At 38.1% G+C, this 16,063-nt stretch overlaps 1 protein-coding gene across 3 annotated transcripts in view; it reads right to left on the reverse strand.

Annotated features, from left to right (window-relative positions):
* Positions 1 to 57: 57 nt before the first annotated feature.
* Positions 58 to 16,063, reverse strand: part of cers4 (ceramide synthase 4) — a 39,492-nt gene continuing 23,486 nt past the window's right edge. For all 3 annotated transcript variants that reach the window (XM_062959145.1, XM_062959147.1, XM_062959146.1), the window contains 10 exons: positions 14,337 to 14,512; positions 11,943 to 12,060; positions 7,332 to 7,450; positions 7,163 to 7,220; positions 5,724 to 5,774; positions 5,476 to 5,568; positions 5,253 to 5,381; positions 3,365 to 3,471; positions 3,072 to 3,228; positions 58 to 1,826 (listed from right to left, as the gene is read on the reverse strand). In XM_062959145.1, the coding sequence (XP_062815215.1) occupies positions 1,614 to 1,826; positions 3,072 to 3,228; positions 3,365 to 3,471; positions 5,253 to 5,381; positions 5,476 to 5,568; positions 5,724 to 5,774; positions 7,163 to 7,220; positions 7,332 to 7,450; positions 11,943 to 12,060; positions 14,337 to 14,512 (1,221 nt within the window). In that variant the 3' untranslated portion in view covers positions 58 to 1,613. The remainder of the gene's footprint in view (positions 1,827 to 3,071; positions 3,229 to 3,364; positions 3,472 to 5,252; positions 5,382 to 5,475; positions 5,569 to 5,723; positions 5,775 to 7,162; positions 7,221 to 7,331; positions 7,451 to 11,942; positions 12,061 to 14,336; positions 14,513 to 16,063) is intronic.

Consider the following 16,063-nt stretch of genomic DNA (forward strand, 5'->3'; position numbering starts at 1 on the left):
TGCTCCTGCTCGTTCTTCTAAACCGGCGGAACCACGGAATACGATCAAGCCGATACATTTCCTGGAATTAGTTTTTATTATCGGTTCCAGTGTCCGGGCAGCTCGAGGAAAGAAAACCCCAACGTGCAGCCAGGAAGGGGGGGGGCGGAAACGGTAGCCATCGTTCCCTGCTCAACGGTACCCCGAACTCTCACCATGGCTCCGTCCTTCACCGTCCCAGATACATGTCCTTCTCCTGCCGACGCCCTGCACAGACCCTCCCACAACATTCCGGTCCCACCTGTGGATCCCATGACACCCCCTGACGAGAGTTCGGGGCTCTGTCTACGACCCCCCCAAGGAGCGTCCAGATTGATGACACCCCCCCACACCCCTGAGGAGAGTCTGGAGTCCATGACCCTCCGAGAAGTGTCCAGATCCCACAACACCCCTTCACCCCTGAGGAGAGTCTGGAGACCCCCAAGGACCTCCCGAGGAGCATCCACGACCCCTGGAGGAGCGTCCATGACCCCCCAAGAAGTGTCCGAAGCCCTGTCCATGAGCCCCTGAGGAGTGTCCAGATCCCATGACACCCCTCCCACCCCCAAGGAGAGTCCAGAACCCTGTCCATGAGCCCCTGAGGAGTGTCCAGATCCCATGACACCCCTCCCACCCCCAAGGAGAGTCCAGAACCCTGTCCATGACCCTCTGAGGAGTGTCCAGATCCCATGACACACCCCACCCCCTAGGAGAGTCCAGAACCCTGTCCATGACCCCCCAAGGAGTGTCCGGAGCCCTGTCCATGACCCTCTGAGGAGTGTCCAGATCCCATGACACACCCCACCCCCAGGAGAGTCCAGAACCCTGTCCATGACCCCCCAAGGAGTGTCCAGAGCCCTGTCCATGACCCTCTGAGGAGTGTCCAGATCCCATGACACCCCCCACCCCCAGGAGAGTCCAGAACCCTGTCCATGACCCCCCAAGGAGTGTCCGGAGCCCTGTCCATGAACCCCTGAGGAGTGTCCAGATCCCATGACACACCCCACCCCGAGGAGAGTCCAGAACCCTGTCCACGACCCCCCAAGGAGTGTCCGGAGCCCTGTCCATGACCCTCTGAGGAGTATCCAGATCCCATGACATCCCCGAGGAGAGTCCAAATCCCATGACATCCCCCCCCCACTGCTGAGGAGAGTCCGGAGCCCTGTCCACGGCACCCCCCACCCCCCGAGGAGAGTCCGGAGCCCTGTCCACGCTCAACGTGGAGGGAGGAGACTCCGCTGCGGCCGACGGAGGGCGGGTGGGGCATCACCGTCTCCTTCCCGGCACCCTCGGTCCGTCCGTATTCCCACGCCGGCATCTCGGGCACCATCCCCGTCCGTCCGACCGGTCCGATCCGTTTTCCTCCCGAGACCCAAAGCACGGCGCTGATCTGACGAGAAGGTTTATCTTGTAGTAGTAGTAGTAGTAGTAGTATAGTTATCGTTAATGGTTATGATTAGTCTTCTGGTTATTGTGGTCGAGCGGAATATTCGGCTAGGAGGCTACAGTCTACCGGAAACCGTTTGGGGGGAAATTGGATGGGTGGGAGGAAGGAAAAGAAGGGAGGAAGGAGAGGAGGCGGGCACGGCGGAGGGCTATCTGGCCTTAAGGTGGTGGCCGTTGTCCGGGAGAGCCCTGCCGTTGAGCTCCAGGGGGCGCTCTTTGCCCAGAAGGACGTTGTCGCCGTCGACGTTGCCGTCGCCGCAGTTCCCGTTGCTGAGGCTCCCATTTCGCCGCGGCTCCTTTTTCTCAGCCTCGTCCTCGGCCTTCTCACTGTCCTCGGTCTCACTCCGCAAGTCCTTCTCCATCTGCAAGGAAATAATAACAACGATAATAAATAATTAAAAAGTAATTTTGTTAAAAAAGGAAATACCCGCCAGTCAAATAAGAAATGGAAGACAGGCAATTTCCTCCCCGTCAGGTTTGCATGCGCGACGATATCGCCGTTTAATATAAATACTATAAAAATATCAATTTAAATCCTATATATATATATAAATATAAATATATAAGTACTGTAAATATCCAGTATTTAAATACTGTAAATAAATAATAGATATACATGATAGTAGTAGTAGTAGTAGTAAACTTTTATTACAGTCAATATATATAACATTTGGAATGGCGGCCCATGAAATCGTTCGGCGGCCCATGAAATCGTTTAGCGACCCATGAAATCGAATATAAATATTGTAAAATAAAATAAAATAAATACTGTTAATAAAATAAAATAAAATAAAACAAATACTGGAAATAAAATAAATAAATAAATAAATTTTGGAACAGCGGCCAATGGAATCGAATATAAATACTGTAAATAAAATAAAATAAAATAAAACAAATAGTGGAATTTAAATTAATTAATTAATTAATTTTGGGGCAGCGACCAATGGAATCAAATATAAATACTATAAATAAAATAAATACTGTAGATAAAATAAATTTTGGGACAACGATCCATGAAATTGTTCAACGACCCATGAAATCGAATATAAATACTGTAAATAAATAAAAGAAATACTGTAAATTAAATAAATAAATTTTGGAACAACGACCCATGAAATCGAATATTAGCTGAGATGGAGGAAAGGTATAAAAATTATTATTTATTTTATTACAATATTTATATCCCGCCCTTCTCACCCAACAGGGCGGCTTACAATAAAACGCATATATAAAAATTATACAGTGCAATATAAATCAGTTAAAAAATTATTATTAACTTACATCAGTATTCATAAAACACATTATAAAATACAGGTAGGCATGTTCAGTTCAAAAAAACTGGGTCTGTCGATTGGGTTCCAGTGTACATGATAATAATTAGCAACAGAAGTAGCGACAACAAGGAGTCGAGTGAGGAACTGAGTGATAAGGAGGCTTCCCATGAGAACCCGGGAACAAAAACAAGTCTTTGTTTACCAATCAGAGCTGAAAATCTTGTATCGTTCAGAGAGATTACGCGGGAAAACGGAGAGAGAAATTCACGGGAAACAGAACGATTTCATGGCCGTCTATGAAACAACCTTAAGAAGGTGGTTGTGGCTACGTACCGTGCCGCACTTGAGGAACTTGTAGACCATGTGGACGATGAGGCAGGACCAGAAGAGGTGGAGCAGCTGGAGCAGCATCAGGAGCCCGTTCATGAAGTAGTAGCCGAAGAAGGGCTGGAAGATCTCCATGGAGTAGTAGTAGGTGTTGTAGATCACCCTGCGAGGAAGCAACGAGAAGGAACGAGATGGAACCGACCCAAAACTCGATCCTTCTTGACCCAACAACACCAACCGACCCAAGACTTGCTCCTACTACTCGGAGTAGGAGCGCCACTCGCTCTCCGGCGGCTTACTTGTAGGGGAAGATGACCAGGCGGGTGAAGAGGAAGACGGCCGAGAAGGTCAGGAAGAGCGCGTCGCAAATCCGCCGCCATTTCAAGTAGTTGAAGATCTTGGTGGGCTGCAAAAAAATGAGTTCGCCAAGTTACGAGTATTTCGAAAACCCGCGCAAATAATTAACGAATATGTTTGTGAATATTTTCCTGAATATATATATATATATATATTGAATATTTCTGCATGAAATATTTTTTGTGGGAAAATTTTTCTTCATCGTGGTCACTGTGAAACTGCATTTTTTCCTAATTATTTTTTTACAAATAGTTATATGTATTTTGCAGATTTTTTTCTTCATCGTGGTCCCTGTGAAATTGCAATTTTTCCCCCCTGATATTTTTAGGAATATTGATATGTATTTTGCAGATTTTTTTCTTCATCGTGGTCATTGTGAAATTGCGATTTTTCCCCTGGACATTTTTAGGAATATTGATATGTATTTTGCAGAAAAAAATTTCTTCATCATGGTCCCCATGAGATTGTAATTTTTTTCTCCTGAATATTTTTGAGAATATTTATATGTATTCTACAGAAAAATATCCACACACAAAAATTTTAAAAAATCTTTTTTCCAGAATATTTTTTACGAACATTTATATATGTATTGCAGAAAAAAAATTCCGTGAAAATATTTCTTCATTGTGGTCACTATGAAATTACGATTTTTCCCGGTATATTTTTTATGAATATTTATGTTTTTCACAGCAAATAATTCAGTGAAATTTTTTCTTCATTGTGCTCACTGTGAAATTGCGATTTTTTTTCTCCTGAATATTTTTACGAATATTTATAGGTATTCTACAGAAAAATATCCACACAAAAAAGATCAGAAAAACATTTTTTTTCTGGAATAGTTTTTACAAAAAAAAAATTGTGAAAAATTTTCTTCTTCATGGTCACTGTTAAATTGGGATTTTTTTTCTCCCGAATTATTTAATGAATATTTATATGTATTCTACAGAAAAGTATCCACACAAAAAAATCAGAAAAATATTTTTTCCAGAATAATTTTTTAAATGAATGTTTATATGTATTTCGCAGCAGAATTCCGTGAAAAATTTTCTCCATCGTGGTCACTGTGAAATTGCCATTTTTTTCTCTTGAATATTTTTACGAATATTTATATGTATCTTGCAAAAAAAAAATCCATGAAAATATTTCTTGTATTTCGCAGAAGAATTCCGTGAAAAATTTTCTCCATCGTGGTCACTGTTAAATTGCCATTTTCTTCTCTTGAATATTTTTACGCATATTTATATGTATCTTGCAAAAAAAAAAAATCCATGAAAATATTTCTTGTATTTCGCAGCAGAATTCCGTTAAAAATTTTCTCCATCGTGGTCACTGTGAAATTGCATTTTTTTTTCTCTTGAATATTTTTACGCATATTTATATGTATCTTGCAAAAAAAAAAAAAAATCCATGAAAATATTTCTTGTATTTCGCAGAAGAATTCCGTGAAAATTTTTCTCCATCGTGGTCACTGTGAAATTGCATTTTTTTTTCTCTTGAATATTTTTACGCATATTTATATGTATCTTGCAAAAAAAAAAAATCCATGAAAATATTTCTTGTATTTCGCAGCAGAATTCCGTAAAAAATTTTCTCCATCGTGGTCACTGTGAAATTGCATTTTTTTTTCTCTTGAATATTTTTACGCATATTTATATGTATCTTGCAAAAAAAAAAAAATCCATGAAAATATTTCTTGTATTTCGCAGAAGAATTCCGTGAAAATTTTTCTCCATCGTGGTCACTGTGAAATTGCATTTTTTTTTTCTTACACACAAAAATCAGAAAAAAAAAAAATTTCCGGACTATTTTTTACGAATATTGTATATGTACCTCCAAGAGACAGTCGGGCGCGTCGTGGATGATCATGACCAGAGTTCCGATGCGGATGTAGTTGGCGCAGTAGGAGAAGCTGATGAGGAAGATGGTGGCCGCGTGGTGCACGATCTGCTCGTGGAAGTCCTGCGGGAGGAGGAAAAAGACGAGGCCGGTGGTCACGTACGGGCCGCCATCCCCACGGGACCAGAAAGGCCAGTCCGGCAGGACCGAAACTCACTTTGCGCTTGACGTCGAAGGGTAGAGTGGCCACCAGGGAGCAGTAGAAGGAGAGCTGGAGGACGTAGTAGCCGAAGATGGAGGGCAGGAGCGGCTACCGGAAGGAAGGAAGGAAAACAGACGCTCACCCAGTGTCGCCTGAACTCAACTCACGGGTGAGTAGGAAATTGTTATCACACTATGTCACAACGTTCGGTTCCTGGTCGGAAAGTATTATGTCCCGTTCGATGTCGTGGTTTCCCCACTTACCTGCTGGGGGTACCCGACCCAACACTCGCGGTGGTCCCAGAACCAGGGTTTCTGCAGAAAGGAGGAGAAAATAATAATAATAATAATAATAATAATACAGTATAATATAGTAATAAAGTAATATAATAATAATAATAGTAATAATAAAATATAGTAATATAATAATAATAATATAATATTATAATATAATACAGTCATAATAATAATAATAATAATAGATCCAACCCCATTCTAATCCCTCCCGACAGATGGCCATGCAGCCCCTGCTTAGCAATGATAATATAATAACAATAATAATTTATTATTATTATATTGTTATACTATAACAATACAATAAAAATATAGTAAAATAATGAAATAAATAATAAATAAAATAATGATGAAAATATAGTAAAATAATGAAATAAATAATAAAATAATATAGTAAAATAATAGTAATAACAATGAAATAAAAATATAGTAAAATAATAAAATAAATAAAATAATAATAAGGAAAATATAGTAAAATAATATAAATAATAATAAAATAATAATAAAAATAATATTATTATAATAGCAATAGTAATAATAACAATGAAAATATAGTAAAATAATAATATAAATAATAATACAATTATATATATATATATATAAAATATAACTATAAAAATAGTAAAATAATAGTAATAACAATAAAAATATAGTAAAATAATAAAATAAATAATAAAATAATAACAATGATAATATAGTAAAATAATAATATAAATAATAATAAAATTATATATATATAATATAACTATAAAAATAGTAAAATGATAGTAATAACAATAAAAATATAGTAAAATAATAAAATAAATAATAAAATAATAATGATAATATAGTAAAATAATAATATAAATAATAATAAATTATATATATATAATATAACTATAAAAATAGTAAAATAATAGTAATAACAATAAAAATACAGTAAAATAATAAAATAAATAATAAAATAATAATGATAATATAGTAAAATAATAATATAAATAATAATAAATTATATATATATAATATAACTATAAAAATAGTAAAATAATAGTAATAACAATAAAAATACAGTAAAATAATAAAATAAATAATAAAATAATAATGATAATATAGTAAAATAATAATATAAATAATAATAAATTATATATATATAATATAACTATAAAAATAGTAAAATAATAGTAATAACAATAAAAATACAGTAAAATAATAAAATAAATAATAAAATAATAACAATGATAATATAGTAAAATAATAGTAATAATAAAATAAAAATAGAGGAAAATACTAATATAAATATTATAATAATAAAAATAATATTAATATAATATAATAACAATAAGAAAATAATAATAATATAATATAATAATAATAGGCTCCAAAGGGACTTGTAGGACATGGTGCCGGTGCCTGTGATGGTTCCCGCTTACATTGTAGAGGATGGCCACTCCTGTGCAGAAGGCGGTGACGTAGTAGGTGAAGCGCCAGCTGCGAATGGAAAGGAAGAGAAGGGGTGAGTCTGCTTCCGGGGTGAAGTGGCCTCGCCTTCCTCCCTGAACCAGGGGACACCCTCCCAAGAGGGCCACCCTCCCTTTTCACCTGGCCTCGCAGAACTTCTTGGTGAGGCTGGGCCGGTCCCACTTGCGTCGGGAGCGGAACCAGCGCTCCACTTGCCGCGGCTGCAGGTCGCACTGCTTGGCCAGGCCCTCCACCTCCACCTGCACAAGACACAAGAGCCCGGAACGTTACCTTCCCACCAATAGGAGCGGTACCTATTGATCTACTCGCATCTCTAGGAGGAGACCCATAGGTGCTATTTCACCAAGACCACGAAGAAGAAAAAGAGGGAGACGAAAGTATTTACAGTTGCATCACGACATCAAAGGTTGGCCTTATAGAGTTTATTATTATTACTATTATTATTATTATTATTATTAGAGGAGACCCGTAGGTGCAATTTCACCAAGACCACGAAGAAGAAAAATAGAAAGCGTCCGGGGAGTTCGGGGTCGTGGCTCATTGTGAACCCAAAACATGTCTTTGAATACCAAGAAATTATTATTATTATTATTACTATTATTATTATTATTATTAGAGCTTCTAGAAGGTTCTGAAATGCTATAGAAGGAGGAGACCCGTAGGTCCAATTTCACCAAGACCACGAAGAAGAAAAATAGAAAGCGTCCGGGGAGTTCGGGGTCATGGCTCATTGTGAACCCAAAACATGTTTTTGAATACAAAGAAATTATTATTATTATTATTATTATTATTATTATTATTATTAGAGCTTCTAGAAGGTTCTGAAATGCTATAGAAGGAGGAGACCCGTAGGTCCAATTTCACCAAGACCACGAAGAAGAAAAATAGAAAGCGTCCGGGGAGTTCGGGGTCATGGCTCATTGTGAACCCAAAACATGTTTTTGAATACAAAGAAATTATTATTATTATTATTATTATTATTATTATTATTATTATTATTAGAGCTTCTAGAAGGTTCTGAAATGCTATAGAAGGAGGAGACCCGTAGGTCCAATTTCACCAAGACCATGAAGAAGAAAAATAGAAAGCGTCCGGGGAGTTCGGGGTCATGGCTCATTGTGAACCCAAAACATGTCTTTGAATACCAAGAAATTATTATTATTATTATTATTATTATTATTATTATTATTATTAGAGCTTCTAGAAGGTTCTGAAATGCTATAGAAGGAGGAGACCCGTAGGTCCAATTTCACCAAGACCACGAAGAAGAAAAATAGAAAGCGTCCGGGGAGTTCGGGGTCATGGCTCATTGTGAACCCAAAACATGTCTTTGAATACAAAGAAATTATTATTATTATTATTATTATTATTATTATTATTTTTAGAGCTTCTAGAAGGTTCTGAAATGCTATAGAAGGAGGAGACCCGTAGGTGCAATTTCACCGAGACCACGATGAAGAAAAGAGAGAGAGAAGAAAGAAGAAAGCATTTTCATTTGCGACATGACATTGAAGGTAGGCCTTATAAAGTTTATTATTGTTATTATTATTATTATTATTATTATTTGAGTTCCGGAACTCTCTAGGAGGAGGAGACCTGTAGTTGCAATTTCACCGAGACCACGAAGAAGAAAAAGAGAGAGAAGAAAGAAGAAAGCATTTACAGTTGCGTCATGACATTGAAGGTAGGCCTTATAAAGTTTTATTATTATTATTATTATTATTATTATTATTATTATTATTATTATTATTATTAGAGTTCCGGAACTCTCTAGGAGGAGGAGACCTGTAGGTGCAATTTCACCGAGACCACGAAGAAGAAAAACAGAGAGAAGAAAGAGTCCGGGGAGTCCGGGGTCGTGGCTCGTTGTGAACCCGAAATGTGTCTTTTCTGCAGAGCGACACGAGGCAGAAAACAGCCCGTGTGTTGTTGTGTTTCCGTCGGCAGGTGGCCCTCTGCTCGGAGGCCTCCGACGAGGGACGGATGGAGATATGAGTCACGGGAGGAGGAGGAGAAGGAGAAGGGCCTCTTTCATCGCGGAGCTATTTACACGCAGGGATGTTGGAGATCGTTGTCATCATCGTGGCTGAGTCTGGTTTTCCAGGGAATGTGAGTCAGGCGCCTGACTCGGCTCAGACGAGGAACAAAAGGCCGGGAATAAGGCGGGTTCGGTTCGGCTGAACTCCTCGTCAAACAACATAGAATCATAGAATCGTAGAGTTGGAATAGATGTCACGGGCCATCCAGTCCTACTCAAAGCAGGGTGTCAATCACCCAAGCAAGGCAGGGTGTCAATCAAAAAGGGAACCATATCATTTTTACAAATGCTTTGCTAGCGGGAGAGTCGGTTGCAGCTGCAACACAGAGCCCTGCTCGAACGGTGACTTTCGGAGCGCGAAACCACACAAAACGGAACCGAAAGTAGAGAGAAAACGACACGAAAAACAATCCCACAGATACGGTTTCTGATTGCGAAACCCTGTCCAAAGGGGACGCAGGGCGGTCAGGAGCGTCCTGTCCGGCAAAAGCCAGACACCGCTGACCACTGACCAAAGACCCAACAGCCTGAAACAAACTTATAATGAGTTCGACAGGACGGGAAAACATCCAGGTGTCCCCTGGGTAACAAGATCCTTTAACACTTAGCAGTTTGCTTTTACTGTCCTCAGGCCTGTCAGGTTGGTGAGAATAGGTGTAAAACACGGCCGTTCAAATGCTATATTATATATATTACTAGCTGTGCCCGGCCACGCGTTGCTGTGGCGAAGTATGGTGGTACAGTAAAGTCTCACTTATCCAACACTCGCTTATCCAACATTCTGGATTATCCAACGCATTTTTGTAGTCAGTGTTTTCAATATATCATGATATTTTAATGCTAAATTAGTAAATACAGTGATTACTACATAGCATTGCTGCCTATTGAACTACTTTTTCTGCCAAATTTGTTGTTAAACATGATGTTTTGGTGCTTAATTTGTAAAATTATAACCTCATTTGATGTTTAATAGGCTTTTCCTTAATCCCTCCTTATTATCCAACATATTCGCTTATCCAACGTTCTGCCGGCCCGTTTACGTTGGATAAGCAAGACTCTACTGTATGGGAAATAAAGTATTGAGGAATTGGTGGTAGTTAAGGTAAAGGGTCCCCTGGGCTGCGTGGGTTGCTAGGAGACCAAGTGAACAGAGCTTAGCCTTCTAACTGGCAGCAATTGGATAAAAGCAATTATTCCTCTCCCTCTAATTAGGACTTTATTTTTCTTTTCTTTTTGTTGTATCAACCTAGAGGCGTGGATGATGGATTGTGCTGTCAATTTTCGAGGTTGTAGGGTGTTTACTTTTGTTGTTTTGTCCGCTGCCGTGATGCCATCACTCTTTTATATATATAGATATATATACAGTAGAGTCTCGCTTATCCAACGTAAATGGGCCGGCAGAACATTGGATAAGTGAATATGTTGGATAATAAGGAGAGATTAAGGAAAAGCCTATTAAACATTAAATTAGGTTATGATTTTACAAATGAAGCACCAAAACATCATGTTATACAACACATTTGACAGAAAAAGTAGTTCAATACGAAGTAATGCTACGTAGTAATTACTGTATTTACGAATTTAGCATCAAAATATCACGATATATTGAAAATATTGACTACAAAAATGGCTTGGATAATCCAGAACGTTGGATAAGTGAGTGTTGGATAAGTGAGACTCTACTGTATTATTATTATTTATACCCCGCTTCAGGCCCTTATTATTATTATTATTATTATTATTATTATTATTATTATTATTATATTGATATTTATTTATACTCTGCTTCAGGATCATATTATTATTATTATCCTCTTGTCCTTCGCTGACCGTAGCATTGGTTGGATTTCCCTTGTGGGTCTGTAGATACAGTAGAGTCTCACTTATCCAACATAAACGGGCCGGCAGAATGTTGGATAAGTGAATATGTTGGATAATAAGGAGGCATTAAGGAAAAGCCTATTAAACATTAAATTAGGTGATGATTTTACAAATTAAGCACCAAAACATCATGTTAGACAACAAATTTGACAGAAAACGTAGTTCAATACGCAATAATGTTATGTAGTAATTACTGTATTTACGAATTTAGCACCAAAATATCACGATATATTGAAAACATTGACTACAAAAATGCGTTGGATAATCCAGAGTGTTGGATAAGCGAGTGTTGGATAAGTGAGACTCTACTGTATATACCATCCTCTCCTCCATCCCAGTGGTCTTTTTTTCCCCTCTTTCTTTGCAGATTCATATGTTATTTGAGTGATTATATTCCTTCTGCTTCTGTGATTGTTTTAGTCAATTGTTATGTTTTGTTTTCGTTTCTAATTCTTATAGCGTTTTATAGTGTTTTCAGTGTTTTAATTCTTATAGCGTTTTATAGTGTTTTCAGTGTTTTATTGTACAATGTTTTATGCTGATTTTATATTGGAAACCGCCCTGAGTCCCTTCCGGGAGAGAGGGCGGGATACAAATAAACTTTTACTTATTTACTTACTTACTATATATTGAAAACATTGACTACAAAAATGCGTTGGATAACCCAGAGCGTTGGATAAGCGAGTGTTGGATAAGCGAGACTCTACTGTAATTTAGTATATAACATAATATTATATTATATATTATAAATTGTTATATTGTATATGTAAATGTTTTCCTTGTTGTTGACATTGAGAGGGGCACTCACTCACCCCCGTGGGGCTCCTCCGGCGCGTGGCGTAAAAGGCCTCCAGGACCGGGTTCGGGGCCACTTTCCTCCGGACTTTTTCCCGAAGGCCCATCCGCCGGCTCAAGGGCACCGCGACGTTCCTGCCAGGGAGGAGGACAACACCCCGTAAGACACACATTACGATTATTATTATTGTTATTGTTATTATTATTATTGATAATCATACGAATAGTATACTTTATTTATATTCCGCTCTACCTCCCCAAGGAGACTCTGGGCGGATTACAGAACAAGCATCCAACTTACGAGCGAGTCCTCATTAAGAACAATGTAAAGAGAGAGAGAGAGAGAGAGGGAGAGAGAGGGAGAGAGGCCGGCTCAGCGGTCCATTGTCTCCGTCGCGTCCCGACAATGGGCCTTGTTTCCCAACAATGGGCCCCGCTTTCGCCCATGGAAGGGTCACAAAGGCCCGTCTGTCAACGTCCAGCCAAGCGCTAAGAGAGCCTTGCGGTCGGGCCCTCGAGCCGTTTCCGATTTGGGACACAGAAGGCCTTTATTTTTGTATATAAAATTTGGACACAACATAGCGTTCGAACCTATGTATTAAGAGCCCTCCTTCTTTGCCCAGAAGGCCAAGAGCAAAAGGGAGAGAAAGACCATTGATCCGGTTATATTTACTCTCCTTTCTGACCAGTGTGTTCTTATCAGCGAGCTCAGGATCGGAGGAGAGAAAGGGAACAGCATAGGAATAAAGGAAACAAGGAGAGCACCCACTCTATCTATCCATCCACTCATCTATCCATCCACTCACCCACTAATAATAAACACCTACACAGGCAAGAATCAGCCATGCACTGAGTCTACAAGGCCATTCAGTGCTCATCCACCTCCCCAATCCCTACATTCACACTTGGCCTCCAAAAAAACAATTACAATAATAACAATGACAACAACAACAATAAGAATCTACACCATCACAGGCAAGAAACAGCCAGGCACTGAGGCTGAGAGGCCAGTCAGTGCTACACTGGGCCTCCAAAAAACAATACAGTAGCCTCTAACTTATCCAACCTTCATGACCACTACAACAACAATAATAATAAACAGCTACACAGGCAAAACAAAAAAAAAGACTATTGTACCACAATAAAAATATAAACCGCACTCAGCAGAATCAGACATTACAACTAACAACAAACCAAAGACAACAGGGATCTCAAGCAATTATCAATCAACACAAAAATTGAAGAAAGTAACAGACTTCAAATACTACTACTAATGTGAGTATAAAGAAGGTGGAGGTCACAGCATAAATACAACCTCATGTAGACTGACCAACACCACCAGACTAAGCCACAGCAACGCGTGGCCGGGCACAGCTAGTAGATATATAAATTTGGACACAACATAGCGTTCGAACCTATGTATTAAGCCTACTCTCATAAACCTGACACTCCTGAGAAAGGTAAAACATTTGTTTGTTTTTTAATTGAACCAGACTGTCCGGGTACAGCTAGTATAATATAATATAATATAATATAATATAATATAATATACTTTACTATAATATAATATATAATCTATATATATAAAAGAGTGATGGCATCACGGTGACCCACAAAACAACAAAACTACAGGCCCCCCAACCTCAAAATTTGACGACACAACCCATCATCCATGCCTCTAGGTTGATACAACAAAAAGAAAAGAAAAATAAAGTCCTAATTAGAGAGAGAGGAAGAATTGCTTTTATCCAATTGCTGCCAGTTAGAAGGCTAAGCTCCTCCAACTTGGTCTCCTAGCAACCCAAAAAAATAAATAAATAAAAAACACTAAAAAATTAATACAATAAAATACTATAATAACAGAAAATAACTAAAAATAATACAAGAAAATAATAAAATATAATAAATAAAAATATAACTTACAATAAAATTAATAAAAAAATGCAAATAACGTCAAATAAAAATTACACAACAATTTTTAACCAATACCACCACCACTTTGCCACAGCAACGCGTGTTAGCCTTCTAACTGGCAGCCATTGGATAAAAGCAATTATTTCTCTCCCTCTAATTAGGACTTTATTTTTCTTTTCTTTTTGTTGTATCAACCTAGAGGCGTGGATGATGGGTTGTGTTGTCAAATTTTGAGGTTGGGGGGCCTGTCGTTTTGTTGTTTTGTGGGTCGCCGTGATGCCATCACTCTTTTATAGATATAGAAGATTATTTTACAGGAAATTTTATATTATACTATAATATTCCCAGACATGTGTTGCTGTGGCCTAGTCTGGTTCAATGAAAAAAACAAAACAGTTTTACCCTTCTCAGGAGTGTCAGGTTTATGAGAGTCGGCTTGCAACGCACGGCAGTTCGAATGGCATGTTGTGTCCGAATGTCTTAGCCCGTGGACTGACCTTTCGAAGAGGAATCGGAGTCCGACGAGGAGGAGGGCGAGCGGGAGGCTGAGCAGCAGGTGCCGGGGCTGCGGGTAGCGCACCTCCGCCGTCTCGCGCATGTCCTCCCAGGTGATGCCCGGCGGGAGCCAGAACTCGTGCCGCCACAGCCAGTCCGTCAGCGGGAGGGACATCGCCTGCCGGAAGGCGGAAAGAAGAGAGTCACAAGGGGCACCCAGAGGACATCCAGACCAGGCAACACCCCTCCTGCCAGGGGAGGTACGGCGAGTTGTACATATTTATTATTATTATTTTAGTATTATTATTATTATTATTATTATTATTATTATTATTATTATTATTATTATATACCGCAGCAAGCAAGAGTCCAAAACTGGCTGATGCAAAACCCGCAGAGACACTGCAGCAAGCAAGAGTCCAAAACTGGCTGACAAAAACCCACAGAAACACCGCAGCAAGCAAGAGTCCAAAACTGGCTGATGCAAAACCACAGAAACACCGCAGCAAGCAAGAGTCCAAAACTGGCTGAGAAAAACCCACAGAGACACTGCAGCAAGCAAGAGTCCAAAACTGGCTGATGCAAAACCACAGAGACACTGCAGCAAGCAAGAGTCCAAAACTGGCTGACAAAAACCCACAGAAACACCGCAGCAAGCAAGAGTCCAAAACTGGCTGATGCAAAACCCGCAGAGACACTGCAGCAAGCAAGAGTCCAAAACTGGCTGATGCAAAACCACAGAAACACCGCAGCAAGCAAGAGTCCAAAACTGGCTGACGAAAACCCACAGAAACACCGCAGCAAGCAAGAGTCCAAAACTGGCTGATGCAAAACCCGCAGAGACACTGCAGCAAGCAAGAGTCCAAAACTGGCTGATGCAAAACCACAGAAACACCGCAGCAAGCAAGAGTCCAAAACTGGCTGACGAAAACCCACAGAAACACCGCAGCAAGCAAGAGTCCAAAACTGGCTGATGCAAAACCCGCAGAGACACTGCAGCAAGCAAGAGTCCAAAACTGGCTGATGCAAAACCACAGAAACACCGCAGCAAGCAAGAGTCCAAAACCGGCCGACACGTACTCGAAATAATATAAAAATATTCAAATAATAAAAATAATATACTAATAATATTATGAAATAATATATTAAAATAACAATAAAATAATAAAAATGATATACTAATAATATTATGAAATATAATATTAAAAATTAAATAATAAAAATAATATACTAATATTATGAAATAATATATTAAATAAAATAAAAATAATATACGAATAATATTATGAAATAATATATTAAAATAATAAAATAATAAAAATAATATACTAACATTATGAAATAATATAATATAATATTAAAAATAACAATAATAAAATAATAAAAATATAATAATTTTATGAAATATAATAATATGGTATAATATTAAAAATAACAATAAAAATATACTAAAAATATTATGAAATCATATAATATAATATTAAAAATAACAATAAAATAACAAAAATAATATACTAATAATATTACAATAAAATATAATAGTCATAATAATAAAAGAATGAAAATAATATACTAATAATATTACAATAAAATATAATAATTATCATAATATTAAAAGAATGAAAATAATATACTTAAAATATTAAAAAATAATAATATAATATAATATTAGAAATAACAATAATAATAATAAGAAATACGAAATATAATATATAATAATATATAATAT

Source organism: Anolis carolinensis, unplaced genomic scaffold (genome assembly GCF_035594765.1).
Source record: "Anolis carolinensis isolate JA03-04 unplaced genomic scaffold, rAnoCar3.1.pri scaffold_7, whole genome shotgun sequence".
Lineage (NCBI taxonomy): Eukaryota > Metazoa > Chordata > Lepidosauria > Squamata > Dactyloidae > Anolis > Anolis carolinensis.